The following is a 27997-nucleotide window of genomic DNA, read 5'->3' on the forward strand; positions in this document are numbered from 1 at the left end:
GTGCCAAGGAACGATGTTGAAGTTGAGCAGCTGCTGCATTTAAGTGTTTTGCTGCCATCTTGTGGCTCACGACTGTAGCTGAATATAGACAGCCATCTCTCAATCCACCACCGCACTTGGTGTAAAAAGTTTGAGGACCACTGTCCTGACCTACAGCATAAGACACCACAATGTTTGAATAAGTTAAAAGCTTTATTGATAAAATCTCTAATTTCATTTACACAAGTTTGAAAACATTCACTCATGGACGAGTCTGCTTGGCACGGAGCTTCTGAAGGGTTTTCTGTGTGGGAATAAAAACATACTTTGCGTCAGTTGTGCGCCCCGTTGTAAGCGTAATATCTCCAAGAGGGAAAGTGAGTGTGATGATTTACAATGTGGAAGGCTTTGGCTTTCTGTCGGTTCCTGGCATATGCCTCCTGCCGGCTCTGAACAGCCTTGCGCAACTTCACCTCCTCCAGCTGCTCATAGAGTCTGAAAGAAAACAAACTCACTGTTAATACAGCGGTACCTTCATTTAACAGTTTAATAAATCACATGAAAAATATTGTAACTCAATGTAGTTATATGGCAAATGGATTTTCCACTGCACTGTATTTTCAAAAATAAAAATAATGTAAAGCAATAGAGGTTTGTTGAGTTTTTTGCCAGCATCTGGGCAGGATATGTGATGGACAGCAGCTCCCCGCAAGTGATCTCATTTTGTATTTGTATGTTTGACTCTTTCTGCCATTCAATAAACAGCTGAAAGGGCATCGGATCGGTGACGCTCTTGTTGCTTACATGCCAGGCCATTCCTGTGCCTTATAAACGACACTCAAATGTATTCATGATGTTAAGAAACAACATCCAAAAACAAAAACCCATAAATTAAACTCATAGAAACACAGCCGCAATCATGTCAGACAGGACAAAAAAAAAAAAAATGGATATTGCCCAAAATATGCAAAGTGGCTCCTTTGAGGAAAAAAAAACTTTAGAAATACCTCTGAGTTCGTCTGTGCATCTCAGTAACTTCTTGTTTGCTGCTCTTGACTTGGTTGTGCTCATTCAGCTTTGCTGACATGCTCGTTACTGGGAAAAATAATTGGCACTCAACTTCTGGGGCATGCAGATCTATCTACTCCGTCCATGCAGTTACTCATCACATTTTCTACCTGGTGTAGTCGGGGACTTTTGTTGCTTGACCAAAGTGGACTTGGCCGTTTTGGAGTTATCAACTTTGCCTTCCTGTTGAGTCTGTGCAGGACACTCCCTGCAGACCTCTGCAGCTGCTCCAGTCTTGCCCGGCGCCCCTTTGGCTTTGACTTGCTCCCGGTGTACCGACTGAGTCTGCAGCAGGGTTATAATAATTTGTGATTTTTTATTCAAGGTATTTCTTTCCCTCCGTTTTGACTCTTATTTTTCAAGTTCAGTTAGTTTTCATTAGCATCTAGTGTGGGTTTTTTGTGTGTTTTTCCATCCATCCATTATCTGATCCACTTATCCACGAGGGTTGCGGGCGTGCTGGAGTCTATGCCAGTCGTATTCAGGTAGAAGGTGCGGTACACCTTGAGCTGGTTGCCGTGCCAATCGCAAGGCACATAGAGACAAACAACCATAGGTAGGGACACTTAAGAGTGTTCAATTAACCTACCAGGCATGTTTTTGGGCTGTGGGAGGAAACCAGAATATCCGGAGAAAACTCGCACAGGCACGGGGAGAACATGCAAACTCCACACAGGAAGGCCGGAGCCGGAATCGAACTCTGCACCAATGCACTGTGAGGCGGAGGTGCTAATCAGTTGTGTCCCGTGCCGCCCTTGTATGTTTTTCTCAGTTTAATATTTGTAATTTATTTTGGGGGAAAATGCTTCATTTTAGTTTAGTGTTTATTAGTTTTAGTATTAGTTTTGTTATGTAAGGGATTTGTTGAGTGCAAGATTTTAAAAAAAGGTCAGTTTTTGTTTTGGAAACAAAATGCATTTTCAGTTCATATTTATTTTTTCAAATACCTTTTAATTTTATTTCATCTATGAAAATGTCCTATCAATTTTATTTATTTGTAATTTCATTATTTTTATTGAAATATAATAACCTTGGTCTGCAGAGGGCGTTCCCCTGACTGCACGCTGTCCTCAGCCGCTGCTCGAGACCTGGCCAGTGCCCCTTTAGCCTTGACTTGTTCCACCCGGCGGGCTGATCTCTTCAGAAGACTTTGGCGCTTCTCCTCAAAGTGCCCTTGGTCTCGGGACCCCCAGTTGAACTCGAGGAGCATGCCTGATGGCAGGAAAAAAAAAAGATCACACCCAAAACCTCTTGAAAAAATCCAATAGAAATCACTTTTCACCTTTCAAGATACCTTCCTCGCGCAACCCCCTCCCCTTTAAGTGTCTCCATAATTCCAATGAGGCGTGAAAATAAATAAATTAATTAATAAATAGATGGTCTGCGTATGTGAAGGGTAAAAAACATATATATACACATATATCACTTTTTAATGTTATTGTGGCAATTAACTTACTTAAGAGTCATAAGTCAAAAAGACGTGGGCAAATAAATGGCAGACTTTACCTGCATGTACTGAGCTCTCGTAATCTTTTAAGGACCCTGAAGGTTCCTTCATGATGGTTGTTTGGGACTCCTGTGATAGAGAAGTTTATATGGGAATGGACGTGTTCTTGAGACGGTTCTGGAATGCCAACACAAGTACCTCATGGCCTTTCTGTTCTTCATCCGCCCACATGACTTCTTCCTCAGGCTCCATGCTATCCTGTAGCGTGATGTCCGTCAAGCTCAACAATGTTATTTGGGACTGCTCCAGGATGCCCTTGGTACTGCCCGCTTCCTGGAAACAGAATAAAACAAAACTTTGTCACTGTCACTGAAACAATGAAGATCAGCTAAGCACCTCGCAAATTGCAGCCCATTGGTTAAAATAAAATTACAAACATGCAATTATCAAAAAGACACTTATTCACAGAAAGTAGTCAGCCATATTAGGAAACATGACCAAAAACTCACACACGCACGAACTGTCGTGTCAAAAAATGTACCGGTAGCTTCGCAGTGAAATCCATCCTCAGGTTCAAATTGTGCTCTGCCTTCACTTCTGTAAGGGGGTCGGCAATTGGAGCCTGCACTCCTAGCTGCTCTTCTTCCACATTGTCTTCCGGGAGTATGCTGAATGGAGACGAAGTGTCACTCGCGTCAGATTGGGAGAGCTGCATAGCCTGAAATTAGAAAGGAGGCAAATATTTTGTTATGCTCATTTAGGTGAACGCATACACACCAAACAGACACAAACCAAAAGATGCATACACAAAAAACAAAACGGGCACAAAAATCAAACAGAAGAACAGATGTGCGAACACACACCCACACACTCGCACTCCCTCACACAACCTGCGGAGAGTCGACGCAATGCCAAGCGGATATCTCTTGAGAGTCGTCCTCCGCCCTGAAGTGCTCGGTGGATTGCTCGCTCTCAGAGACGCCATCGTGTGACTGCAGGTCAGAATGTGCCGACGTACTGAGCTCGCCGCTGGAGAGACGTCCGTTGGAGGAGTCATGAAAGACGGCGGACGGGTCCGGGGCCGTCTCGTTGTTGGTGATCTCGGCCGGAAGGGGGTGAAAGGAGACTGCTCCGGGCGGGAGAGGATTCACACCGGGGACTGAAACACCGTGATCGGAGGCTTCGGGGGGTGACGACACATGCGGAAGAATGGTGCCCTCTGATAAAGCGCTGAGATCCGTGCCAGTTCTTTCACCTTAAAAAAAAAAGACAAAGCATGCCAAATTAAGAGAATGTTCTCAGTTGGACATTTCCACAGTAATTCAGACTTCAGGCATTGTAACGCCACAACACAGATGCCAGTCATTAGCGTGTCCATGGCAAATTGGTTGTATGTTAGCATTAGGCTTGTGGCTTTCCCTGAGGAAAAGTGATATGACTGTTTACAATAATTAATAAAGTCATTCTCTTTTGTTTTATGTTTAGTTTGACAGTAAACTGCTGCTAGTTGTGAAGTAGCTGTGGTGATAAGATAACAGTTTTGGATTTTGCTTGAAAGATCGTTTTTATTTAGTCTTAAAAATTCAGTTAGTTTTAATTCGTTTTGTAGGGCAGGTTTGTGTGGTTTTTTTGGGGGGAAATGTTTAATTTTGTTTTAGTTTTTATTAGTTTTTGCTTTTGGTGGTAAAGATTAAAAAATACATATAAATACAATTCTCAAATGGCTGTTTGACATTCCCTCTTCGAATGGTCTGTAGAGAAATACAGAAATAAATACTTCAATATTTAAAATGTATCATGAAATCTTATATAAGATACAGTATATAAGACATAATTGGGCGGCGGGATCACTTCAATAAGTATTTTTGGTATGAAAAAAATCAAATTCACTGTCCAAAAAGTGCCTCCATATCCTCAAACCTGAGCTTCCACTGTCCTGGCCAGAAGACACGTCCAACTCTGCGACAAGCGGTCTCATGGAGCTCTCCTCCGGATGCTCGTCCAACGACGGTTCTGTCCGAGACGTAAGCTGATCCGCACAGGGGTCCCGCTCGTCTCTATGCCTGCGCTGGCTTGACTCTTGCGACACTTGTTCCGTGATGTGACTCAGACTTGTTCCATGATGTGACTCAGAGTCCCATCCGGCAGAAAGTGGCGGGCCAGATGGCTGCCCGATCATAGACGAGTGAGCCGACGGTTGACCCATCAGCGGCTCCATGGCTCCGGTGTCTCTTTGTTCGGCAAGAAGACAGGAGGACTGATCCCCCGGCTGACCAATTAGAGGTCTGAATGAATCCTGATCCTCGCAAACTGAGAGTTGCTCGGTGATTGGGCGGGCAGTGTGGTCATGATTCTGGAAGATGAACAATAGGGGCTTGGTTGAACATATGTCCATGAGTAGAAACTAAAAATTTGTAGTAGAAAGACTTTGGTAAAAAAATAAATAAATACAATTTTAAAAAAAGGAAATGGTGATTTCCCCCCCCCCTTCATTATTGCAATTGTAATTTTTTTTTAAATCATTTTTTTCAAGGTCCTCTTTCCGTGCTTTTTTTCTACCAAACAAGACAAATTTATAATACTTCAATGTTTTGGTCTTATAGATTCGGCTTACACTAAAATAAAGGCAAATACATTATGAATTAACATGAAACAAGGTGCACTTCAATTAGCGTTAACTTCTTTTTCACTGCCTTCAAGTAGATTTCCATTATCATTCAATATGCAAAGCAATGTAAAAATAGTAAACAAATGTCAAGCCTTTCAGACGGCTTTGTGGCTCACTAACCATGTCCGTTGTGTGGGCGGCTTGAGAGGGAAGAGTCACGCGTGATTCTTCGTCATCGTCCTCTCGCCTCCCAGTGGCTTGGCCAAAAGGGTGAAGCTCCTCCAAAACGGAGACTTCGGTGTCTGGAGATCAAAAACAGGGGAAATTATGTGAAGTCGGGCATTTCACATGAGACAATGCAACATATTTTTTCATCGCCTCGCGCATGTGGGACCATTTGCCGATTTATTCTTTTTTTTTGGGGGGGGGGGGAATTCTTTAATATTTTTTTGTTGCTGACCAACAAATCACATTGAGATTTTTTTTTCTCAACCTCATCTGTTAATTACTTAGCCCTGAAGAAGAACCTTTCCAACCCCTGCTCAAAATGTCCCACGGTGAACAAAAGCATCCCGCATGGCGGGGGAAGCATCTAACGCACGCTGTACCTGTGCTTTTAACCACGGCGCTGAAAGAGACGTCGAGCTCTTGAACATATCGGTTGATAATCCGCTGGACGTTGCCGCCGCTGAACAGGGCGGTAGGCAGAGCAGCTTGGGGTTGGCCTGCAGCATGACTGGAGGAGGTGCCAAGTTGAGAAGACTGCGCCGCTCCAAGAGTTGGAGATTTACCTGATAATGACACTTCAGGTTTAAACCAGAGACCAAAGTCAACATGTACGTGCCTGCAACATTTTCTTTTATTCCTCTTTCCATACAGTCTCAAAAATACACGAGCCAGTGCTACCAAGATGTGTGCTAGCAGACAGATTTCTCACCTGCCTCTGGATCACTGGTGATATAGCTCCCAGTGGACAGGGTGGTGGTGGACAGGCATTCCACATCAGCTGTTCCATGTGTAGACTAACAACCCAAGCCCAAGCGCACACATAGTTAGGGTAAGTGGTAGATGCATGCATTTACAAGAAAATCCTACGATACATTGTCCTTCACAAATAATAATTTAGTGCACCTACACTTACCATGGGGTAAAATGCTTATCCCCCCCAAATATGGGGTGGAGGCGGTTAAGCATTTTACCCCCGTAACCTCCCCCCAAAAAAGCTCTCTTCTAAGCAAACTTAAGATTAAATGGACACAGCCGAGCTCAGTTCAAGTGTAGAAACCCTCATGGAAATGTATTTTTAGTCAAAAATACACTTCAGGTCAAGAAGATTTACATCATCACTCAGTGCACGAACATTAAAAAAAAAAAAAACAAAGAAAAACATGCGTCGCACACACGCACGCACACACACGCGCACACGCACACGCGCACAGACACACGCGCACACACACACTGAGCTCAGTTCAAGTGTAGAAGCCCTCATGAAATGTATTTCGCTGTTAAATACAATTCAGGTAATTTTGTTTACATCATCGCTCAGTACACACAATAAGATGACACTCTCGCACGCACAAACGATCGCAAACATACTCACACACCCACAAACATTCTGACAAACACGGACAGACATAAAGACGAAAAGCTTCTCATGCATAATCAAAGGCCAAGACAGATATTGCCAAGGCACTCAGATTTGGCTATTTTTCATCATTGATTCACAACTTGTGAACCTCAGAGGGCATGAGAAGTGTACCCGAATGCAATGCCACCCCTTGAATAAAAACAACAGCCCTACCGGCGGACTTGCCCCTCCAGGTGCCCTGGTAGTATGTGGGAGTGAGTCGCTGATCGTGAGTGACATGCCAAAGGAATCGGATCCCCTCTCAGAGTTGGATGAGATCTGTTGATATGAACCTGGAAAAGAGAAATTCCATTTTCAAATAAACCCGACCAGAACTGCTGCACCATGGCTTGCCAACCTGCAAGATGTGGACCAATACTGGTCCATGAGTCATTTGGTACCAGGCATCATACAGATTTTAAAAATATATTTTCTGACTAGATTCCTCAGAGTCGAAATATTAGGTGTCTTCGTAAACATGTCAAATTTTTCAGTGAATAAAATAAAAATGTCAGCACACGAGTTTCAAAAAAACTTAATTCACCGTGCTCAGAAGTATCTGGGGATATTCCAGTCCCCATCACCAGATTTTCTCGATAGAGTGGTGGGGTGGACTTCCTTGAACTTAGTCCAGAGGGGGTCTGCAGAGTATGTCGGGCGGTCACGGATGACTCATATGGCTCCCGCAGAGACCAGTCCCTTGTATGATGTGGCAGGGAGAAAACGTCCTCCGGACCTGAGAGTAGGAACAGCGCCAGTGATGAAGAGACATGGTTTCTTGCATGTAGAATTGTAGTTGCTATTGACATTTCAGATGTTTGCCCGGGTATTGTTTCAATACCCGTCTTGAGATACTTTACACAGGTCTCTCCCAGTCAGAATCTTTGTGTCCTGACAATTGTGACTTGTTGTAAATGAATATTTTATACTGACCTGTCACCAGGCTGGTGTTCACTGGCGTCTCGACTTCCTCAATGGCGCTGAGCTCATGCTGTTCCCTCATCATGCCAAGCCTGTCGCGTGTCACTGGGGGTTTTCCTGCTCGAGCAGGAGCATGCAGTGAGACTGGAGAGACTGAAAATACATAGCAGAAAGGTAGGCAAAGATATCAAATGAAAACCCGCGACAGCGCGTTGCTGGCAGTATGTGGACATAAAAAAAAATCAACGCACCACCACCAACAACAAACAAACAAATCAATGAAACACACTTCATTACCTGTTTCGCTGGAGAATGGGGGTTGAAGACTTGGATCGACTTCTGTCTGCAGATGCCCCAGTTGGGTCAGACTCCCCCCATTAGATTCTTCTATGATTTTGAGCAAGGAGGAAAGTAGTCCCGAGCGGGATGGACCGGCATCGTCCTCTGCCGAGTCCTCACTGTATAGCTGTGGATTGGAAAGAACCTCATCCTACAACCATTTGACTTTCACATGACAAGACAACAGCGCCAGGTGGCATTTTGACATCGACAGACAATGATTGAACTCACCTGTGCATCAACATTAATCAGAGCCCGCAATGTTTCCTTTTCCTGCCTCAGGAGCTCCAGACTATGTTGCTGTCTTTGTCGCAGCTCCTCAAGGCTTTCTCTCTTGCCTTCCTGCTGCCTGCTATCGTGGAACTCCTGAGACCCCTCCTGGTCGGAGTCATCTTCTGCGGGTACTCCAAACTGTGGAAAGCGACCCTCTGTGACCGTTTGGATGGGCCGGAATGGAAGGCTTGTGGTGACAGTTTTAGAAGGGAGAAAGTCTGCGGTGACTGGTTTAAGGGCGAAGGATTCTCTGACGACCGTTTGAGGATTAAGTACTTCTCTGCTGACTGGTTGAGGATGAAGTGACTCCTTGGTGACCACTTGAGGAGTAAGTACTTCTCTGGTGACTGGTTGCGGATGAAGTGACTCTCTGGTGACCACTTGAGGAGTAAGTACTTCTCTGGTGACTGGTTGAGGCTGAAGTGACTCTCTGGTGACCACTTGAGAAGGAGCTGGCTCAGTGGTGACCAATTGAGGGAGTGGCTCTCTGATGACTTGTGGAAGACTAAGCGACTCTCTGGTAACCATTGTAAAAGGTAGCGACTCTCTAGTGACTACTGGAGTTCGAGGAAGTGAGTGTGTGGTGCTCACTTGAGGAGCAACTGGACTATTGCTGACCATTCTAGGATGAATTGGTACTCTGGTGACTACTTCAGGAGGAACTGGTCCTCTGGGGACCACTTCAGGAGGAAGTAACTCTCTGGTGACCATTTTAGGATGAAGTGCCTCGCTGATGACCGGTTGAGAAGTAAGTGTCTCCGTGGAAGTCGGCGGGCTTCTAGCTTGCTCCCCAAATCTTGAAACAACTTTTCTCATCAAAGGGGCATGATTAGAGATCTGCTGTAGCTGTTGCCTAGGAATGATTAAACTTTCACATGGTTCTGCAGTCTGCAGGGTGGGAGCAAAGCTGGCACTGGTGGAGGGAACACTGGGTGGCATGGCTGGACCAGTGGATCTTGGTGAGGTAAACTCAGCAGCAATTTGTGGCTCGGTAGAGCGTAAATGTAGCAGAGGAGTAGGTGGAGTGGCCATGTTGTGACGACTCTGGAGAGCGCGCTGGTATTCTTCCAGGCGTTGTCGAGCCGCGTCCATAGACTGCTGATGAATTCTTTAAGTTGAGCCCCAGCCCCAAAAAAACAAAGGATGGCATTACAATAGATAGAGGAGTAAAATTTCAATACATTTTAGGTGCCAGATATGATTACAATGGTTTTAAATGACTTTAAATGTGTTTAATATATATATGAATCAGCATGTATTGTATTGTAATACAACAGAAGGGGTTAAACCATTCATTCATTCATCTTCCTAACCGCTTGATCCTCACTAGGGTCGCGGGGGGTGCTGGAGCCTATCCCAGCTGTCTCCGGGCAGTAGGCGGGGGACACCCTGGATCGGTTGCCAGCCAATCGCAGGGCACACAGAGACGAACAACCATTCGCACTCACACTCACACCTAGGGACAATTTAGAGTGTTCAATCAGCCTGCCATGCATATTTTTGGAATGTGGGAGGAAACCGGAGCACCCGGAGAAAACCCACGCAGGCCCGGGGAGAACATGCAAACTCCACACAGGGAGGCCGTAGCTGGAATCGAACCCGGTACCTCTGCACTGTGAAGCCGACGTGCTAACCACTGGACTACCGGGCCGCCCGGGGTTAAACCATTTACAAATATTGTTTTAAGTGTCTGAAACGTAACCAGACTGTATTCATATATTTTCCTAAGGAACTTAATCTCAGCTATTGGCCCGAAAATAAGACGGTGTGTTTTTTGCATTGAAAGAAGACTGAAAAAATAGGAGTCGTCTTCTATTCGGGGTCTAGACATTGTACCCATTTACAACGCTAGATGACGCTAGATATCATTGAAGCGAATGCTGAACTTGACTCCCCAGGCCAAAGTGAACCCGTCACGAAGAGTAAAAATAAAAATAGCGGTAGCAAAAGGAAGAAAAATAAAATATAGCGGTAAGAAAAAAAGAGAAGAAAATAATAGAAGAGATAACAGAAAATGGAGAAACATAGCGACAATCTGGAGAAAAGTGGGTCAAAGATCGGCCAGGTTAACCGGCAGCTGAGGAGAAGTTATGATGTAATTTACATTTCAAAAACTAGAAGCCACTCATTTACGAATGTGATTGCACTTTAGTTTACATATTTAAATGTTCAGATATTAAGATTTGAATGAGGCAAAATGACATGCTTATTCTCTCAAGTATATTATTATAATAATTTGTTTCAGATGTACTGTAATTATTTTCAGTATCAAAATTTATTTGATGTTCAAAAAGTACTTTTTCAAACTTCAGTCTTGAAAAAGAGGGGTCATCTTATAATCAGGGCCGTCTTATTTTCGGGCCAATACGGTATTTGCTGAAAAACTCACCTATCCACAGTGTATCTGCACTCTATTTATCGTCCTAAATTGCTACAAGATTCCACCAAAGGGCTGACGAATAGTGTCAAGTAAGCCTGTTGATGTGATACACCTCAATATTTTGTAGAACTTTTTCGTGTCGAGGTGAAGCCAAATTACAAAGTTGTTGCACAAAATCTTGTTTTTGGACTTCTGAGAGGCTTTGAAAAAGCTCAAGCTAACAAACAATGGCATTCTCGTTATTGGATAATTGCTCTATTTATGGTTGCATTGTTTTGCTGTAAAATAATCTAAAAGCCTTTTTTTAAAAAGGTAATCTTGAAAGATGAATTTGAAATCAAAGTGTTTCGTGATCAAAGTTTAGGGTTTAAACTATGAATGTAGGCAACTATAAAAATGTTTTAAGCACGGTCACGACAATTAAATTAAGCTTTTCACTATTTATCCTTATCCTTGCGAACATCAGGTGTTTAATGTACAACTAAAGCAGCAGATGATGCAACATACCTGTTTTGCTCCAGGAGGCGCGCTTGACATTCTCGGATTCTCCTGGTATGCTCAGGAGTTAACGGCTGTCATATAAATCAAGACATAAATCATGATTGAGAATCAAAACCAAGAAAAAATATCTTACTCAAACATCTGCTAACCCGTGGATCTCTGTAAACTTCCTGGCCATGAACCGGCGGTACCTCTGCTTGATTAAGAGGGATTTCTTGGGTCTTTTGTTGTTTTCCATCCTGCTGAGCCTTGAGCAGCAGCTGCTCCAAATGGGCCTTCTGGTCTTCCAGCTCGTGTAGCAAGGCCATCTGCTGCTGTTTCTCCCGCTCCAGCTCCATCTCCTGCAGAAGATAAAAAGGTCAAGAAAAAGCCTCACCCAAGAAATTAGACAAAAACAAACCGGAGTTGCTCCTGCTCATCCCAGAGAGAGCAATCCTTCATAGACATTTGAAATATACAGTCACCCCCCTCGCCCGTTTTTATTTATTTGCTATTCTTTATACAATTTTCCTTTTCCTGCAGAACCTGTTCCACCAAAGTCCTAAAAGCATTACAGTAAATCAGTGTCAACAAAGTACGGTGAAGTGACACACCTCGAAAAGTGAGCTCTGATGGTTCTGCTGTATACTTTCATTTGATCAACCAATCATCACAATTAGCACAAGCCAAACTGCCCTGAAAAAAATAATCAGTGGAAAAATTATTCTACACAAAGTGGACTACCAGTCCTTTGACCATCCCATACCCTTTTCTTTCGCTCTGCTTCAAATTCCAGAATTTTGGAGGACAGGTCATCTCTGTCTTGAGTGTCTGCTGGGCCTGGCTGACTGCTTGGAATCACAGCTAACAGAAACAAAAGAGACCCTGTTTTTCCTCATTGAAAGAGCTTATTGAATAGTAAATATTAAAAAAGCAAGACCATGAAGATTTCATCATATTTATCAATGACATTTGGACTGGCCCGGCAGGGCAGCATCAATGAACTTTGGGTAGCCCGCACAGTCACGTAGTGGACCCCAGTTCATTGCAATGCAAATTTTATCATTTAGATTTTTTCCAATATTCCTCAATCTAATGTCACATTGTAATTTAACAGACGCTTTACAAAAACTCGAGAAAAGAAAATACCAGGAACTCTCTCAACCACAATGTGAAATATTTTGAATGTGGCATTACCTTGAAATAATGATGGCGGTTCTGTGGGCTGGCTGCTGAGGGAGCCCGTGTCGATGGTCATGTCTTGCTCCGAGACCGCCTCTTTATCGACGACCGCAGCACTCTCCACAACTTCCTCGGGCTTGACGACAGCATCCCGCTCTGGGATGACGTCGGTGTCCCGTTCTGAGACCCGACTGGCAACAGTGACGAGAGAATGAGCATCAGGGATGCCATTGCTACCGCTTGTCGACTCACTCCTTTGGGTCCTGATGCGATTGAGGAGATTCTTCAGGCCCCGTCTGGGAGCTGCCCTGTCGGTTTTCACTGCAAGTTTAGAATGGATGTGTGAAAAAATTGCATGGGCATTTATTCGAAATCTTCGCTCAGAACGACAGTGTCTTACTAGTAATGGGGTTTTTCCCTTCACTATTAGTGCCACTTTTTGTCTACTTTATAAATTTTAACATGGCCTTTTATCATCGGCAACCTGAGTCGCACTCTTCGCAAAGGCACGCTGTCGTAGCAGGTGCAGAATGTGGTCCGGCATTGTCCCGCTGAACCAATCAGGGGCGTCCATGAAAAAGACATCGCTTAGATGGTAGCATGTTTCCCCCAAAACCTGTATTTACCTTTCAGCATTAAAAGTGCCATCACAGATGTGTAAATTACCAATGCCATTAGCGCTAACCCATCTCGATACCATCACAGATGCTGGCTTTTTAACTTTGCGTCTGCAACAGTCCGGATGGTTCTCTTCCTCTTTGGCCCGGAGCACATGACGTCCACAAGTTGAAAAGTGGACTCGCCAGATCATAGAACCCTTCTCCACTCTGCATCAGTCCATCATTGATGAGGTTGGGCCCAGAGAAGCCGGCGCATTTCTGGGTGTGGTTGATGGAGTTTTAAGTTGCACTTCAGGATGCAGTGCCAAATTGTATTTACTGACAATGGTATTCTGAAGTGTTCCTAAACCCATGTGGTGATATCCTTTACACATTGGTTTTTGACGCAGTGCCGCCTGAGGCAATGAAAGTCACAGTCATTCATTGCTGGTTTTCGACCTTAGCCCTAACACAACAATGATTTCTCCAGATTCTCTTAAACTTTATATGATGGACCGTAGATGATGAAATCTCTAAATTCCTTGCAATTGCACGTTGAGGAACTTTTTCTTGAAACTGTTTGGCTATTTTCTCGTGTGGTTGTTCACCAAGAGGTGAACGTCACACCCTCTTTGCGTGGGAAGGAATGAGCAATTCAGTAAAGCTCCTTTTAAACCCAGTCCTGGCACCCAGCTGCTCCCAGTTAGCCTGTTCACCTGTGGGATGTTCCAAAGAGGTGTTTGATGAGCATCCCGCAAATTTTTTTTAACACGTGCCCCAGCTTTCTTAGGACATTTTTCCGCCCAAAAATTCAAAGTTAATGATTATTTGCTAAAAAAAAAAAAGTTCATCAGTCTGAACATTAAAAAGCTTGTCTTTGTAGTGTATTCAATTAAAAATAGGTTAAACATGATTTGTAAATCATTGTATTCTATTTTTATTTATCTTATACAATATCCCAACATCATTGGAATTGGGTTATGAAGAAGAAAAAAATGCGTTAAGTACCATGGGCAGAGTCCTGCGATGCAGGGTCCACTGTTGACTTTTGTTGTTTGGATGTGGTAGCCTCATCGAGTGTGACATCTAGCTCGGAATCCTGGCTGCTTGTGGACACGACAGGAAGTGGTTCAGGGATGAGCCGGCCCACCAGGTCACCTTTGAGTTCTGGGATTAAGCGCATTCATGCATCACTTGAATCATTTGAAGCCATCTGGATTATAGCCATTCCACGTCAAAAAAATGTATGAAATAACTGTTCAGATTTTTTTCCGGATGATTCAAATATTTGGGAGAATTAAACAGAGAGAGAGAGAGAGAAAATAACAACGGTACTCTTTTGGTCCCTTATCACAACAAAATGATGAACTGCAGAAGTGCAGACGGAACATTTGACCATTCAAAACAGAGTGGAAAGTCAGCAAAAATTGCTTTCCGCTCCCCAATTTCTTGAGGAAGGAATATTTGAATGTTATCTTTGGTTTGTGTTGGAATGTGTTAAAAAAATGATTTATTTTCTTTTTTTTCCAATGTTTTTGTAGATTTTAAAAGCACCAATGTCGGCTGATTAAATTGGTCTGCCGATTGATTGGTTGTGCCCTATTATGAACAGAGACAATTCTAAACATTTTTAGGAGGCTGTCAATTACAATTTTCGACAGGGCTAAGTCTCAATATACAGTAGACTACTGTAAGAAGTATGAAGTTCTTACTCCTTTCTCTGGTGTACATGTCTTCAAAGGCAAACTCCATGTCCCTTTGGAAGTCGTCCTTCATCTCCCGTCTCCTGTGAGGCGGCTGGAAGATCACTGGCGGTATCTGAAATGCCTGCCGCCGCCTCCTGAGCATGTCAGCCTGCTGCATGTGCTCCAATTCAACAAGGAGCCGATCGCGGTCCTACAGAGACCAAAAAGGGTCTAACATTAACGGTGGTCGGGCCACCACGTACTTACAAAATGCTGCGCCAAATGGGGTCAGTACATATTTCATGTATACATAAAATGAAATCAACACATTCTGCATTTACTCGATATTCCTGCCATGCAGTGTAAAATTTGTGTACTTCCCCTCTTTCTCCTCACTAGTAAGTGTTCCGTAAACTAATATGAAGATGGGGCACACTACATACAAGACTGCAATTCCAGCAACACTTTCTACTACAGCAATCCCATTTATCGTGGGAGGTACGTTCCAAAAAGAACCGGTGATAAGTGACATTCATGAAGTACTGATAGTCTTCTTGATTTATTATTTTTTTTACAATTATTACATACAGAAAAAAATACTGTATAGAAGGAAACCAAAGATGAAAACTTTTTTTCAAGCCCGACCATTAAAAAATAAAAAAAATATCAGCGTCTTCTGACGAACAACTGATAAACGTTTCGTCAACGTTGCTGATTTTGCCATGGAGAAACTTTGGCAAGCTGTACAGCGATGAGGTGCGGAGATTAGTCTACAGTCCCTTAGCCAATCAGGATGGCGAACACGATGCTGTGTTCAAAAAAAATCTATGAAACAGCTAAGCTGTGAAAGATGAATCACGTTATCGCGAGGGATTACTGTATTCCCTCTCACTCCCGTATGACTTGAAATTCATTATTACAGTTATCTTTCAAAATGAATTGATGGGTATTACAGTACAATGGGTACTGTAATGCCCTCAAATGTGTGCAAGGAAAGCTAACTAAAAATCAAAATGGCATGTCAACAACTTTTGGAATGGTCAATAATATGTAAACATGTGCATGGAAAGCCATACCAGTGCACGGTGCTCTTTCTTCAGAGCCGTCTTCCCTCGAACACGCGCCGTCACTATTTGCTCTGCTCTCTTCCTCTCGCAGTCTCTCTGGAGGTCCACAAGCCTCTTCATCGCCAGCTCAGCTCCCTCGTGGACATCCGCCTTTTTGTGCAACTTGAATTAGAACAACTCGAAATAGGAACAGGCGGTTTATGGTGAGGCTTTTACCTGTTGTGTTTCCTCTGCCCGATCCACTGTGGCTACGGGCATGTGGTAACGTGTGCTTGCAAAGGAACTGATGTCGGCTTTCCTTCCCACGTTTGATTTCGCAGAATCAATCGCCTGCTTGAAAGGAGAAGACAGCACGGTTCACAATAAAAAACCAACTATACTGTGGCTCATCATTCACAGTGGATTTTAAAGCCCTATTTTTGGGGGGAGTGGGTTTACAGTACACAGGCACTTTCCAATGTGGAGTTTTATGCTTTCAGTTTTGTACCTAATTGTGCAACAAAATGCCGGGCGGGAGTGAGCTATATTTGATGACATGCAATGTAATTAAGAAGAAAAGGATGACACCCCGTCGGTGGAGCATAGTCTGACATTTTGCCATTTTAATTGTTCGCAGAGCAGAGGGAATACCTGCGAGCACTGCTGTCTGCTCTCTTTGTATGTTGTCCTTATGTGTGTTACTGTAGCATTTATGTTGAAGGTTTGTAAATACCTATGCTCTGTTTGCCCATGAACTGCGTTTCCACATTATGTTAGCATTCAGCTAGTGGACTTTCATTTGTCCAGTGGTTAGTACGTCGACCTCACAGTGCAGAGGTACCGGGTTCAATTCCAGCTCCGGCCTCCCTGTGTGGAGTTTGCATGTTCTTCCCGGGCCTGCGTGGGTTTTCCGGGTACTCTGGTTTCCTTCCACGTTCCAAAAACATGCATGGTGGCTGATTAAACACGCTAAATTGTCCCTAGGCGTGAGTGTGAGTGTGTATGGTTGTTCGTCTCTGTGTGCCCTGCGATTGGCTGGCAACCGGTTCAGGGTGTCCCCACCTACTGCCCAAAGACAGCTGGGATAGGCTCCAGCATCCCCCGCGTCCCTAGTGAGGATTAAGCGGTTCGGAAAATGAATGAATGAATAAACTTGTCCATGTTGAACTATACTATGTTTAATTTTCTTTCATTTTGTGCACATTTCTTTCCTATCTTTGTGATAATATTGATAAGTCTTTTTTTTGTCATGGCAATCTTGAATCTGTTCAATTTTCACGCCATTTCAACCACAACATTTCAGTACACCAGGGCAACTCACCAGAATTGGATTTGATGGAGGCGGTGGGAGGTTGGCCACTTTTGAGGATCTCTCCTTTTCTACCTGCAGCGCCTTCTTCCTAGCATTGATTGTACTGGAAAGTAAACAAAAACAGTGTGCGCATTTCTCACGCTGTTTTGGTGTGATATCCATCCATTCAGCCCGCCACATTCAAAAGTTGAACAATGCTCACCGGCTCTGCATCTCGCTATCTTTAAACCTCTGTGACTTCAACTCCTTGAGGGCATCTCGAAAGCGCTCCTCGGCTTTTGCGTGATTCAGCGCTTCCCTTTGGTTTATGGCCGCCAAATCGGGCTCCTTTTTCAGATCAAATTACATTTTAATCCAAATGTGAGATGCTGCTTTACAATACATTGTTGTCTCGAAAGTTGAAATCTAGCTAAAGGGCCATCTACTGGCACGGCACCCGTCCTTGCAAGGAGGACAACTACTTGTTACAAGCACGGCAAAACTGTGCAGTTGTTGACATTAGTGCACTACTAGTCCAACTAGTGAAGCCTGTGTAAATGTTAACTGGTAGATTTTCATAATGTCATATTGCATTACATTTTCTTTGGCCATCCTCTGTCCTTGACCGACCATCTGTAGGCTCTGTTCGTACAGCATCTGCAACGTGTGTAGTTTCTCGCTATGCTGTTGCTCCCATTCCTCCCGCAGCTCCCTTCCCAGCAGCTCCAGCTCACGCTGACGCCGCTGCTCAACATTCTGCCGCGTCTGCAGAGCAAAGTTCTTCTGCTGCTCACGAACCTGGGAGAGGGACAGGTTGGAGGGAGTCAAGTACACATGAACAGGATGAAATATTGTTTCCTTCTTAGCCAATTACACCTGATGTTTAAAAACACAAATAATCTTTAACAAACGTTAACGTGTGGCTTTTCTGAACGGTTCCGTAAAACAAGCATTTTTCCAAAACATACCAAGAAAAAACAATACATATTAATTCTTTGCAGAAAAAGTGTTTGAGTACATGTACTAATGATCAGAATGTGTCCGTGTATTGAATGGCAGTCATCCATTTCATGATTATTAGCAAAGGTTGAATTGAGGCAACTCGACTGTTCCTGTTTGTTAAAGTCCTTTTTAAAGTAATTGGTTGAGCAGAACACAATTAATTTGCGTCCCGGGGAAAGAGATGGGAGCACCAATAAGCACGAACGGCAGTTTGAAAACTCACATTTACGCTAAAGTGAATGTTTGGCTTATTTGGCATTGGTAAGACTATTTGTAGGGATGCCAAATAAAACTTGACTCAAAAAGTACGCGTGTTTTCGACCAGGTTACATGAATTTATGACGTCACAAATAATTGGGACGTCAAAAAGCGAAAGCAATTTTTCTTCTATTTTTGTTTACCTGTTGAATACGCAGTATTCTCCTCCTTTCCCTTTCTTCTTGAATCAACTGGGCCTCTTCGTTGGGACTCGGTCGTAATTTTCCCACCCGCCTCGCCATTGTTTCTCCGCGTAAACATTTCTCTCTAGCAACATACGCAGCTAGCAGCTCTCCTAATTAGCCTGAGTTGGTTAACGGTCCGCCCTTCAAACGCGACTTAAAGGATAACACAGGATCATATCAAATTGCGTGAGATAAAGATGCAGTCCACTCAAACGAAAATTACATTTTGGAAAATTGTGCGAACGTCAAGAGTTCCCTTTGAATTAGTGTACGTCACATCCTGTCGTTTAAACATCCCGCCATGCTCGCGCGCTTTGTCGCGACAATTAGTTGCATTATTTAGATGCATTGTATTATTATTTCAGATGTATTGTGATTATAAATGATTTAATGCAATTATTTTAGATCATGGATATATATTTATATATTGGATAAATGTATCCAATATTCTAACTACTGCAGTAAGAAGCACTTAGCGCCTCAAGAAGCGCTATTTCCCCGAGGAAGGTTGGCATCCTCCATGTGGTGGACGAAGAAGAGTTTCTAGTCGTGCGCAGAATGAATCGTGCGCAGAATAGGTTTGTAACGACGGAAATAAAATAACAAATCAAAGGAATTATCTTTGCATTCACTTGCTTAAAAGCAGAGGTAAGAAATGATCAAATCAAATATATGATTGACGGCAAGGTTTTCGTTTGGGTGAGCCAGCTACATTCGCCGTGGTTAGCATAGCAAACGCTATCCCATTGGGGAGACAAGGCACAGCTAAAACTGTACATATATATTTGCGCATCGGTAGTACCGAATCACATATTACAAGAGAATTTCCTAGCAACCGATAGAACATTCTTCAAAACGCAGTGTGAGGAAGTATTGCTTATAAATTAAAGGAGTAAATTGAATTGAATACAACTTTATTGTCGAATGTGCTGTATGTATGTGTTGTATGTATGTATAAACATCATTCAAATAGAGCGGTCAAATGAAAATGTCAGGAGTGATCTATGACAGAAGAGCACGAAGCAAAATGAAAAGTGATATGTAAGACTGGACATATAGAGATGGTTTGGACATATGCAAAGAAATGGAGCCTCCGGTAAGGAGGCAAAGAGAAGGACCAAAGAGGAGATTTAAAGATGTGGCGAAGAATGTCTTGCAGATGTTGTAGAGGACACTTACAGATGTGAGATGGTTATTATTTGCTGCAGCAACCCGGGAATAGGGATCAGAAAGGACAGTAGAGCACAAACCTGGACTTTACAAACACTTCATATTTTCACCTTGCAGAAGTCATATGATGCTATCGTTCTCTTGCTGTCCACATGTCAGCCCTGTCATCATGGCCAGTGGTCCGGGTGTGAGGGTCAGTATCGAGTCTTCCTGTGAGAAGCAGGTGCAGGAGGTGGCCCTGGATGGAACCGAGACGTATGTGCCGCCCCTGTCCATGTCCCAGAACTTGGCTAAATTAGCACAGCGGATTGACTTCAGCCAAGGATCTGACTCTGAGGAGGAGGGAGCTGATGGTGAATCCCGCGATCGCGAGTGGTGTAAACAGGATCCGGAGGAAGAAGAAGGTATCACAAGGACAAGTGTGTGTTTTGTGAATGCCCAATGAGTGATTTTCTTTTGTACCGTTTTTTTTTCTTTCACACAGGAACAGTGAAATTCCAGCCGTCCCTGTGGCCTTGGGACTCCGTGCGTAACAACTTGCGCAGTGCCCTGACCGAAATGTGTGTCCTCTATGATGTGCTTTGTGTGGTGAAGGAGAAGAAGTACATGGCGCTTGACCCAGTTTCTCAAGATCCATCCATGAGCAAGGTCAAGTGAAATTGTTGTGCAGACTGACTGATTCACAATGCAGTACATGTCTCTGGATTATATGTCCATTCCTTCTATTAACTTTTTCAGAAATCGCGAGATTTGTGTTTTATTTTGCCCTGAAGAAATAAAACAACCACATAGTAAAAGTCAGTTTAACGTAAGGCTCACAAGCAATGCGTAATGCGATCGATGAACTGATGAATAGCATCTGTGTTGCAGTGTCATAACCCTTTTTAGTAACAGATATTAGCCTTAATTTTTTCTTTCAAAATGTATTTTAGTTCAATTTCCTCATCTTCATGTTCTGGTTCAGACCCCTCAGGTGTTCCAACTGATGAGCAAAAAAAAATCCCTGGCCACAGCTGCACAGCTCCTCCTGAAGGGTGCAGAGAAGCTCAATAAATCGGTCGCCGAGAACCAGGAGAACCGGAGGCAGCGAGATTTCAATGCGGAGCTGCTGCGGCTGCGCTCGCAGTGGAAGCTGCGCAAAGTCGGTGACAAGATCCTGGGAGATCTCAGCTACCGGAGTGCAGGTGATTGAAACCTTTAGGAAGTGGTTGTGTTGTCAACCCGAGTCTGTCAAAGCTAGATGGTGTCATTATCCATGCAGGCTCCCTTTTTCCTCATCACGGCTCATTCGAGGTGATCAAGAACACTGATATCGATCTGGACAAAAAAATCCCGGAGGACTACTGTCCCCTAGATGTACAGATCCCAAGTGATCTTGAGGGATCTGCCTATATAAAGGTAAAGGAGTGAGATACATGCTTTCGTCAGTAAAATGTTTCAGAATTTTGGTGGTCTACATATCACGCTTCAAGTCTCAATTGGCTCCATTTTGTGACAAACCAACTCAGTTTCTCTGGAAGTCATCTTCCAATTTTCAAAGTTCTTAGTGTGTTGTACTTGGGTTGGTTTGGCCTTTGCAGCGAGACTTGTCGTTTTGGTGCTAGTCATATTGCCTACTTCAATGCAACATTCCCCTGCAAACACTGATTTGTATGAAGAAACACTAAGTGATGAATATAGTTACCTCTGGGAATGTCTGCAGGTTTCCATCCAGAAACAAGCTCCAGACATCGGTGATCTCGGCACAGTCAACTTGTTCAGGAGACAAGCAAAAACCAAAGGAGGTGTGGCATCAATGCACAATAATTAAGCAATCTCTTTTGTGTCTAGGATGAAGCTATCCCCGATTAAAAAAAAAATCTCCACTTAATAATGTGTCACATTGCCAGGTTCGCAGCCGTGGCACGTGAAGCTGGAGGCGGCGCAGAACGTTCTGCTCTGCAAGGAGATCTTTGCGCAGCTGTCGAGGGAAGCGGTCCAGATCAAGTCCCAGATCCCTCACATTGTCGTGAAGAATCAGATAATCTCTCAGCCCTTCCCAGGTCCTCGGAATGCCTGTGACTAGGGCCCGAACATTTAACCACAATAGAGTCATAATTATTCCCTATTTTAAACTCTGCAAAAAATAGCGTTGTTTTTTTTTTTAATTTTGACTTTATTTTTTCTAAACACATTAACACATAAACGAAAAAGATCATGGCATTCAAACGTCTCCCCCAAAAAGAAAAATAGCCGAATTTTCTTTGTTGTAAAGTTAAATAAATATTAAAGGACAGAGTATCGTAAAACAGACTCATCGAATGTGCTGCCTGGAATTCATATCGTTACTGTTGATCAAAAACAAAGCTATTTTATTCATAATATACAGGTATATTTTTTAATTCATTGCCTGATGAATCAATTATCAGAATTTTACGCTACCAAATATGGAAATTGTCATTAGTCTCTAAAAATCCTGACCAGTTGGGCCCAGCTTGTGACAGCAAGCAATTTGTCTTTTTCTACATGGCGTCGCAGTGCTCATTAATCCCATTTGTGCCTCCGCAGGTCTGCAACTGTCCATCTCATTGTGCCACTCGACAACAGAGAAACGGAACTATCGGGCGTCTCCGGAGAAATCCAAACCAGATGACCATCTTTATGTTCTGGAACATAACCTGCATCAGATGATGCGAGAGGTAAAACTTTTAAAGTTTATTTTAAGTTGTGATAATAATTGGTCATTTATTTTCTTGGTGTTCTTTCAAGTTGTATTTGAAGATGAATTGTAGTACCGGTAATTGAAATCATAAGTTATGAAATCAATGGATAATTGTGTTTATTAATCGTGATTTCAATTAATTGGGATTTCTTTATCTGTCAAAATCATCGTAATAATTGTTTGGGGTTTTTTTTCCTCCCTCCATAATCACCCAGACCTTTTTATGCACACTTGCTTTATGGAGCCTCTCTCTTTTCCTTTGTCCATGTCGCAGTTCCACAAGCAGCAGCTGAGTTCCATTGTGATGCCACATCCTGCCACCGCCCCATTCGCCCACAAGCGCCTACGTCTGGCCGGACCGCTGGCCTACGACAAGGCCGAGATCAGCGGCTTGCAGCAGAGAGAGGGTCTCCTGGAGAAGATTATCAAACAGGCCAAGCACATCTTCCTACGGAGCCGGTAAGACGGCTTCTACTGCATCAGGCATTTCTAACCGCTTGTCTCAGTGGCACATTAGTGGATCAGGAGAGAAATGATCAAATTTTCCACGTTACCATACATACATACGGACTTCCCCTTTCCGTTGTATGATTCGATATAATGACACTTCCCGAGTTGTCATCCGGAGTGAATCTGAGGTTTGAAATTTGATGTCAGCCAAGCCAGCTGTGAAGAGTGAACGTGGCAATGGGTACAAAGTGAAACTATGTGAAATACATCTGTATCTGTCGCAGTTTGCAGATAGACAATAGAGGTCCTGCGCAATATTTGCTCAGTACACATTTCCGTTTTTTATCCATAGTGACTGGAGCAGCTGCACTGATATATTATGACAATAAGTATTTTGAAAATATTTCCCAGGACCCTTACGTCAATTCAACATAACGACAATGTGGAGCCCGAAATGCCATAGGAATGAAAAGGGTGTCTGTCCCCCCCGCCCTCCCCCCAAAAAGAACTCACAATGTTCTGAAAACAAATTCTTGTTTTTAGCTCTTATGACGTTAATCGTGATTGAAAGTTAAACTTTAACGAGGGAAGAAAGTAATACTGTAACAAGTGAATTTGTAAATTTATATAGAGAGAGAGAGTGAGGGAGAGAGATTTTTTCCCCCTGAAACAATGTCGTCATTCTCAGCAACATTATGCCCTATTCTCAACAACAGGACATTATTACTTTAATCATACTTTTTTTGGTTTGGGAAAAGCTTCTTTATTCATGCTTCTGGTCTCAAACTCCTGTCGTTTGAGATGCTCGGTTTTAATACAATTCTGGGCCTGCATTGCTAAGTACGCAACTGTGGTGCATTTGTCAGGACCGCACGCACTATTGACAGCCTGGCCAGCCGCATCGAAGATCCTCAAATTCAAGCCCACTGGTCCAACATTAACGACGTGTACGAGTCCAGCGTCAAAGTGCTGATCACCTCTCAGAGCTACGAGCAAATCTGCAAGTAAGTGGCGGAAGGAAGGCACAAAGGACCTTTTTGACGCAGCTGGCTGGCGTGCCGTGAGAATAGTTTGAAGTGTAAAATATATGGGCCCTGGCCCAATGAATGTTGAGATACAACTGCTCGAATGGACTACAGTTCTGTGTGTTTATCGTTCAGGTCCATCCAACTGCAGCTCAACATTGGCGTGGAGCAGATCCGAGTGGTGCACCGAGACGGACGCGTCGTCACTCTGTCGCATCAGGAGCAGGAGCTGCAGGACTTCCTCCTCTCACAGGTATGGCTCATGCGCCCACCAAGATCAAAATCAGTAGTTCTCAAACTGGAAGCTGGAGGACTACAGAGATCGGAGAAGGTTTAGGAAGGAAGGCTGGAAGTCCCAGGATTTCGAGTAGGGAAACGATTAATGGATTGTCACAACAGTTACCAATTAATGTGATGATCAATTAGTTGTCGACTGGTTCATTTAATTCATCTTTGCACCTCTAAAGATGTGAATTACAGGCAGAACATTTGAGTGTTTTACAATACTTTGTCGTTTCATATTTGTTTGAACTTTATACTTGAAAGAAAAACGGACAAATGGGCAGATTGTTTGCCTTTTTTTCCCTTGTTCGTTTGAATGTCACTATCGTATTTTTATGGTGTAATCTGTTAATACAGAAAAACAATCACCCAAAAAACGGGCACATTTTTGCAGATTTGGCTAATTGCAGCAGATGAAATTGGACAGCCAATTCATCGATTGGGTCCTACTTTCTTTTTCAGTATGATGTCAGACATACTTCCGGGTGACGATCGCTCCGAGTGTACCGCAAGTTAGACAAATCTTTGAGTGTCATGCTACCCAGGTAGAGAGAGCAATTGCGAAAACATGGTCAATTTTGACGCTGCAATGGATAGCACGCTCTCGGTCTGCGTTAACCAGCAGGCGAGACGGTTTGTTTTGCTAAAATACTCAAAACCAACCCATCGAATGTCCCTTGCCGGGATTTTGGACGTCCCCGGCTCGTCCTTGTGGCAGATGTCCCAGCACCAGGTGCACGCGGTGCAGCAGCTGGCCAAAGTGATGGGTTGGCACGTGTTGAGCTTCAGCAACCACGTTGGCCTTGGCCCAGTGGAGAGCATCGGGAACGCCTCGGCCATCACCGTGGCCTCCCCCAACGGAGAGTACGCCATCTCAGGTGAGACGCGCCAGCATCTCAAGACTTTCAACTTACTCGGAAGGCCTCTCTCACTCTCAAGTAGACAAATCTCTCTCAATCTATGTTCGTGATCACTTCTCCTTTGCCATCCGCCTCACAAGTGGGGCATTGTCAAGATGCCGCAAGATTATTGATGGGTGGGGACTAAAGCAAAATGTGATCCCCTCAATTCCCATTTCCTATGAATCTCCATTGACTTCTTATTCCTATTAATTTCCATGGAATTTTTTCCAAATTGGAATATTTGCAAATTTCCCAAATGTAATGTATCAGGGGTGTCAAACTCATTTTTGTCACGGGCCACGTTTTAGTTAGCATTTCCCTTGAAGGGCCATTATGACTGAAACCATTTGAAGAAGTCAAGAATAACTGTTGATTCAACTCTTGTTTAAGTTACTATCATGAGGGGTTTGGTAACAAGAAAATGCTTTGAATATCTCTAATTTATTACATATGACAATTTTAGAAAGCATCATGGAAGTTGACATGTTTGACTTGCTTCCGCGGGCCATAAAATGATGTGGCCGGCCAGATTTGGCCCGCGGGCCTTGATTTACGTGATCAATAAAACTGAAGTCCTGGTGTTCCTTTTCGTCCTCCCCGCAGTGCGTAATGGTCCCGAGAGCGGGTGCAGGGTTTTGGTGCAGTTCCCACGCAGCCAGACTAAGGAGCTGCCCAAGAGCGAGGTCATCCAGGACGGCAAGTGGAGCCACCTCCGGGGTCCGTACAAGGAGGTCCACTGGAATAAGATGGAGGGACGCAACTTCGTCTACAAGATGGAGCTCCTCATGGCTGCCCTTACTCCTTGCCCTTAAACGCAAGCCTCTCCAGATGGACCAGCATTTTCGCCGTATAGTCATGTTACAATAAACCAATAAATAATCCAGGCCCCTTTCCCTTTTATTCTTCCAAGGAGGATATTTACAAGACTTGTGTTGGCTGCCTGCTCACATTTGTACACTGTTGACCTTCAGAGAGAATAAAGAGCCAAAAGTCTGCTTGTGTTCCTCTGTGCCCTTCGAATGCAGTGGTTCTCAAACTTGGGATCTGTGGGGCAGAAGTGGCGGTCCGGTAAATTATGTTGAATTATTTAAAAATTTAAAAGTGCATATCTAAACCAATGACTTCTCCGTACTTAAGCCTTTGGTTCATTTCAAAGCTGATATTATTCTGACTTAAATTTGGCGCCCCTGCATGAGTAAACTCAGGGGGTTTTACAACAACAGAAATGATCATTTAAAAGAAAAAAATATACAAGCTATATTTTTCAGAATAGTCTTTCTAGATAATAAGGTATATTTTCCAAGAATCGAATCTAATTTTATGAGACAATAGGTATTTTTCAAGTATAGTAAGATTTGTTTAATTTTTCAAGACTATTTCCTCCAAAATAAGGAAAAAACTTTCAGAATAATATTTTTGAAATAAAGTTGCCTTTTTTGAGTACACATTCCTATTTTTGTAGAAAATTAAAGTATGTTTTGATTGTGTAGTGAAGGTGTATGTTTTTTATTAAATATATTTGTTTTAAGAATACAGTCCTTTTTTTTGGAGGGGACAAGTGGATTTTCTGAGAATAGTTTTATTTCTCGAGACGATAAGTGTATTTTTCGTGAATATTTAATTTTGAAAATACAGCTGTATTTTCGAGAATAAGGTCTTATTTTTTTAGATAAAAGTTGGATTTTTCCAGAATAGTTCAAATTTTCAGTGAAACAAGATATATATCTTTAGCATACAATCCTTTTGTAATTTCTTTTTTTTAATATAAGTGTATTTTTCAATAATATATCAGTATTCGAGAATGAAAGGCATTATTTTACCAGAATAAAGTTGTATTTCAGAAATTCACCTTTGTGAATGCAGAAGAACAATCACGCATTTCACTCTACCCCAAAAGTTACATATTTTAAATGACTGCTCTCCCCACTGTTTTTTAACTCTGTTCTGCTTCTACATTTCTCATGCCGTTCAAACATCACGACTTCCATTTCCACATTCTCAAATTTCCCTTCTTCCCGAAATTCTCTTTGTTTTCACAGTAAAATTGCCCAATTTAAACAAAATTAAGACAATGAACAAAATAAGCCTCACCATCTTTGCCATTTCATATTCAAAGGGCTCAACACATTTAGAACATCTTGAGAACTATCTTCCACCTTCCACAATTCCCACTTTTCCCAAATCACACACTTTTCCCAGTAAAAATCCCAAATTTAGCAACTGTTTTACATATTTTCCTGCTCCAAATTTGGACAATAAAATCCCCATGTGAATAGATATTTTACGTAGCTTTTCCAATTTCAAACTGTTGTGGTCATTCAGAACATCTGGGGAACTATTTGATCAGTTCCCACATTTTTTAAATGAAATTCCCCAATCTAGACCTATTCTACAGATTTACCTTCTCACATTTCTTGGCCAATTCCGACCATTCCAAATTAAAATCTCATTTTCAACAATTCATGTAACAGAATTTCACATTTCTCAGCTCTTGAGCATTCACATGCAATTTCTCCGGAAATGTTATTCTCTCATTAAAATACAACTTTCTTCCCTTGTTAAACCTTGACTACAATACTTAATACTTGACTACTACGGTATATAAAAAGATACCAAGACTTGACCCCCCCCCCCTCCCGCCGCCATTTTTGTTTTAATTCCTATGCCATTTAGATTTTTAAATATGTATCCATGGTTTGTGATGTTTATTATTTGGTAATTTGAGAATTGTATTTCTTGTATGGGATCCCGAGCCCCACAAGGTTTGAGAGCCTCTGTTGTTTGGGCTCTGTTGATGTCACAGGACCAATGTTGTGTGCAAGGGGAAGACACAAGTGACCTAGTGAGCAGGCAGTTACTCCAAACAATCACTTATGCTCTGGCAATAAATATATTTACAGTGATGAACACGTATAAAAAAAAATAAAAGAAAGAACAATCATGCGCCTCAGTCTCAGTTTTCATACACCAAAGCCATTGCGTTGAAGAAAAAAAAAAGACGGTCCTTCCTATTCCATGTGGAAAAAGTAATCTGGGCAAACGTCTCAAAGAGGCTGCAGCTCCGTTGCGTCATTTGCTGCAACAAGAAAAGAAGGGC

General features: G+C 42.8%; 3 protein-coding genes across 9 annotated transcripts in view; 1 reads left to right on the top strand and 2 right to left on the bottom strand.

The window, feature by feature from the left end:
- Positions 1-173: 173 nt before the first annotated feature.
- On the bottom strand, positions 174-18656 carry cep295 (centrosomal protein 295). Of its 5 annotated transcripts, XM_052078017.1 has the most exons (30): positions 18329-18656; positions 17523-17723; positions 17149-17273; positions 16956-17049; positions 15872-15988; positions 15665-15805; positions 14616-14799; positions 13912-14070; positions 12320-12625; positions 11889-11986; positions 11293-11484; positions 11150-11214; positions 8221-9370; positions 7948-8116; positions 7663-7803; positions 7274-7465; positions 6904-7022; positions 6040-6124; positions 5711-5893; positions 5283-5404; positions 4415-4847; positions 3385-3749; positions 3036-3212; positions 2693-2827; positions 2554-2623; positions 2078-2259; positions 1158-1332; positions 987-1074; positions 375-474; positions 174-283 (listed from the first exon to the last, which is right to left on the bottom strand). In XM_052078017.1, exons 1-30 carry the CDS (start codon positions 18425-18427, stop codon positions 242-244), a joined length of 5709 nt encoding a protein of 1902 aa, XP_051933977.1. In that variant the 5' UTR covers positions 18428-18656; the 3' UTR covers positions 174-241. The 5 variants fall into 5 exon arrangements, with proteins under 5 accessions (XP_051933977.1, XP_051933975.1, XP_051933978.1 ...); XM_052078015.1 differs by having other exon boundaries at positions 174-474; positions 15872-15985; XM_052078018.1 differs by having other exon boundaries at positions 174-474; positions 11335-11484.
- Positions 18657-18860: 204 nt separating this feature from the next.
- med17 (mediator complex subunit 17) lies at positions 18861-25893 on the top strand. Its single transcript, XM_052078038.1, has 13 exons — positions 18861-19018; positions 19700-19944; positions 20025-20188; positions 20505-20724; positions 20802-20938; positions 21243-21324; positions 21430-21582; positions 22088-22218; positions 22516-22700; positions 23558-23695; positions 23852-23969; positions 24717-24876; positions 25504-25893. The coding sequence occupies exons 2-13, from the start codon at positions 19710-19712 to the stop codon at positions 25710-25712; spliced, it is 1932 nt and encodes a 643-aa protein (XP_051933998.1). The 5' UTR covers positions 18861-19018; positions 19700-19709; the 3' UTR covers positions 25713-25893.
- Positions 25780-27997, bottom strand: part of LOC127608740 (V-set and transmembrane domain-containing protein 5) — a 68574-nt gene continuing 66356 nt past the window's right edge. For all 3 annotated transcript variants that reach the window (XM_052078078.1, XM_052078077.1, XM_052078075.1), the window contains exon 4: positions 25780-27976. In XM_052078078.1, the coding sequence (XP_051934038.1) occupies positions 27945-27976 (32 nt within the window). In that variant the 3' untranslated portion in view covers positions 25780-27944. The remainder of the gene's footprint in view (positions 27977-27997) is intronic.

The sequence above is a fragment of the Hippocampus zosterae genome, chromosome 10 (assembly GCF_025434085.1).
Source record: "Hippocampus zosterae strain Florida chromosome 10, ASM2543408v3, whole genome shotgun sequence".
NCBI classification, from domain to species: Eukaryota; Metazoa; Chordata; class Actinopteri; order Syngnathiformes; family Syngnathidae; genus Hippocampus; species Hippocampus zosterae.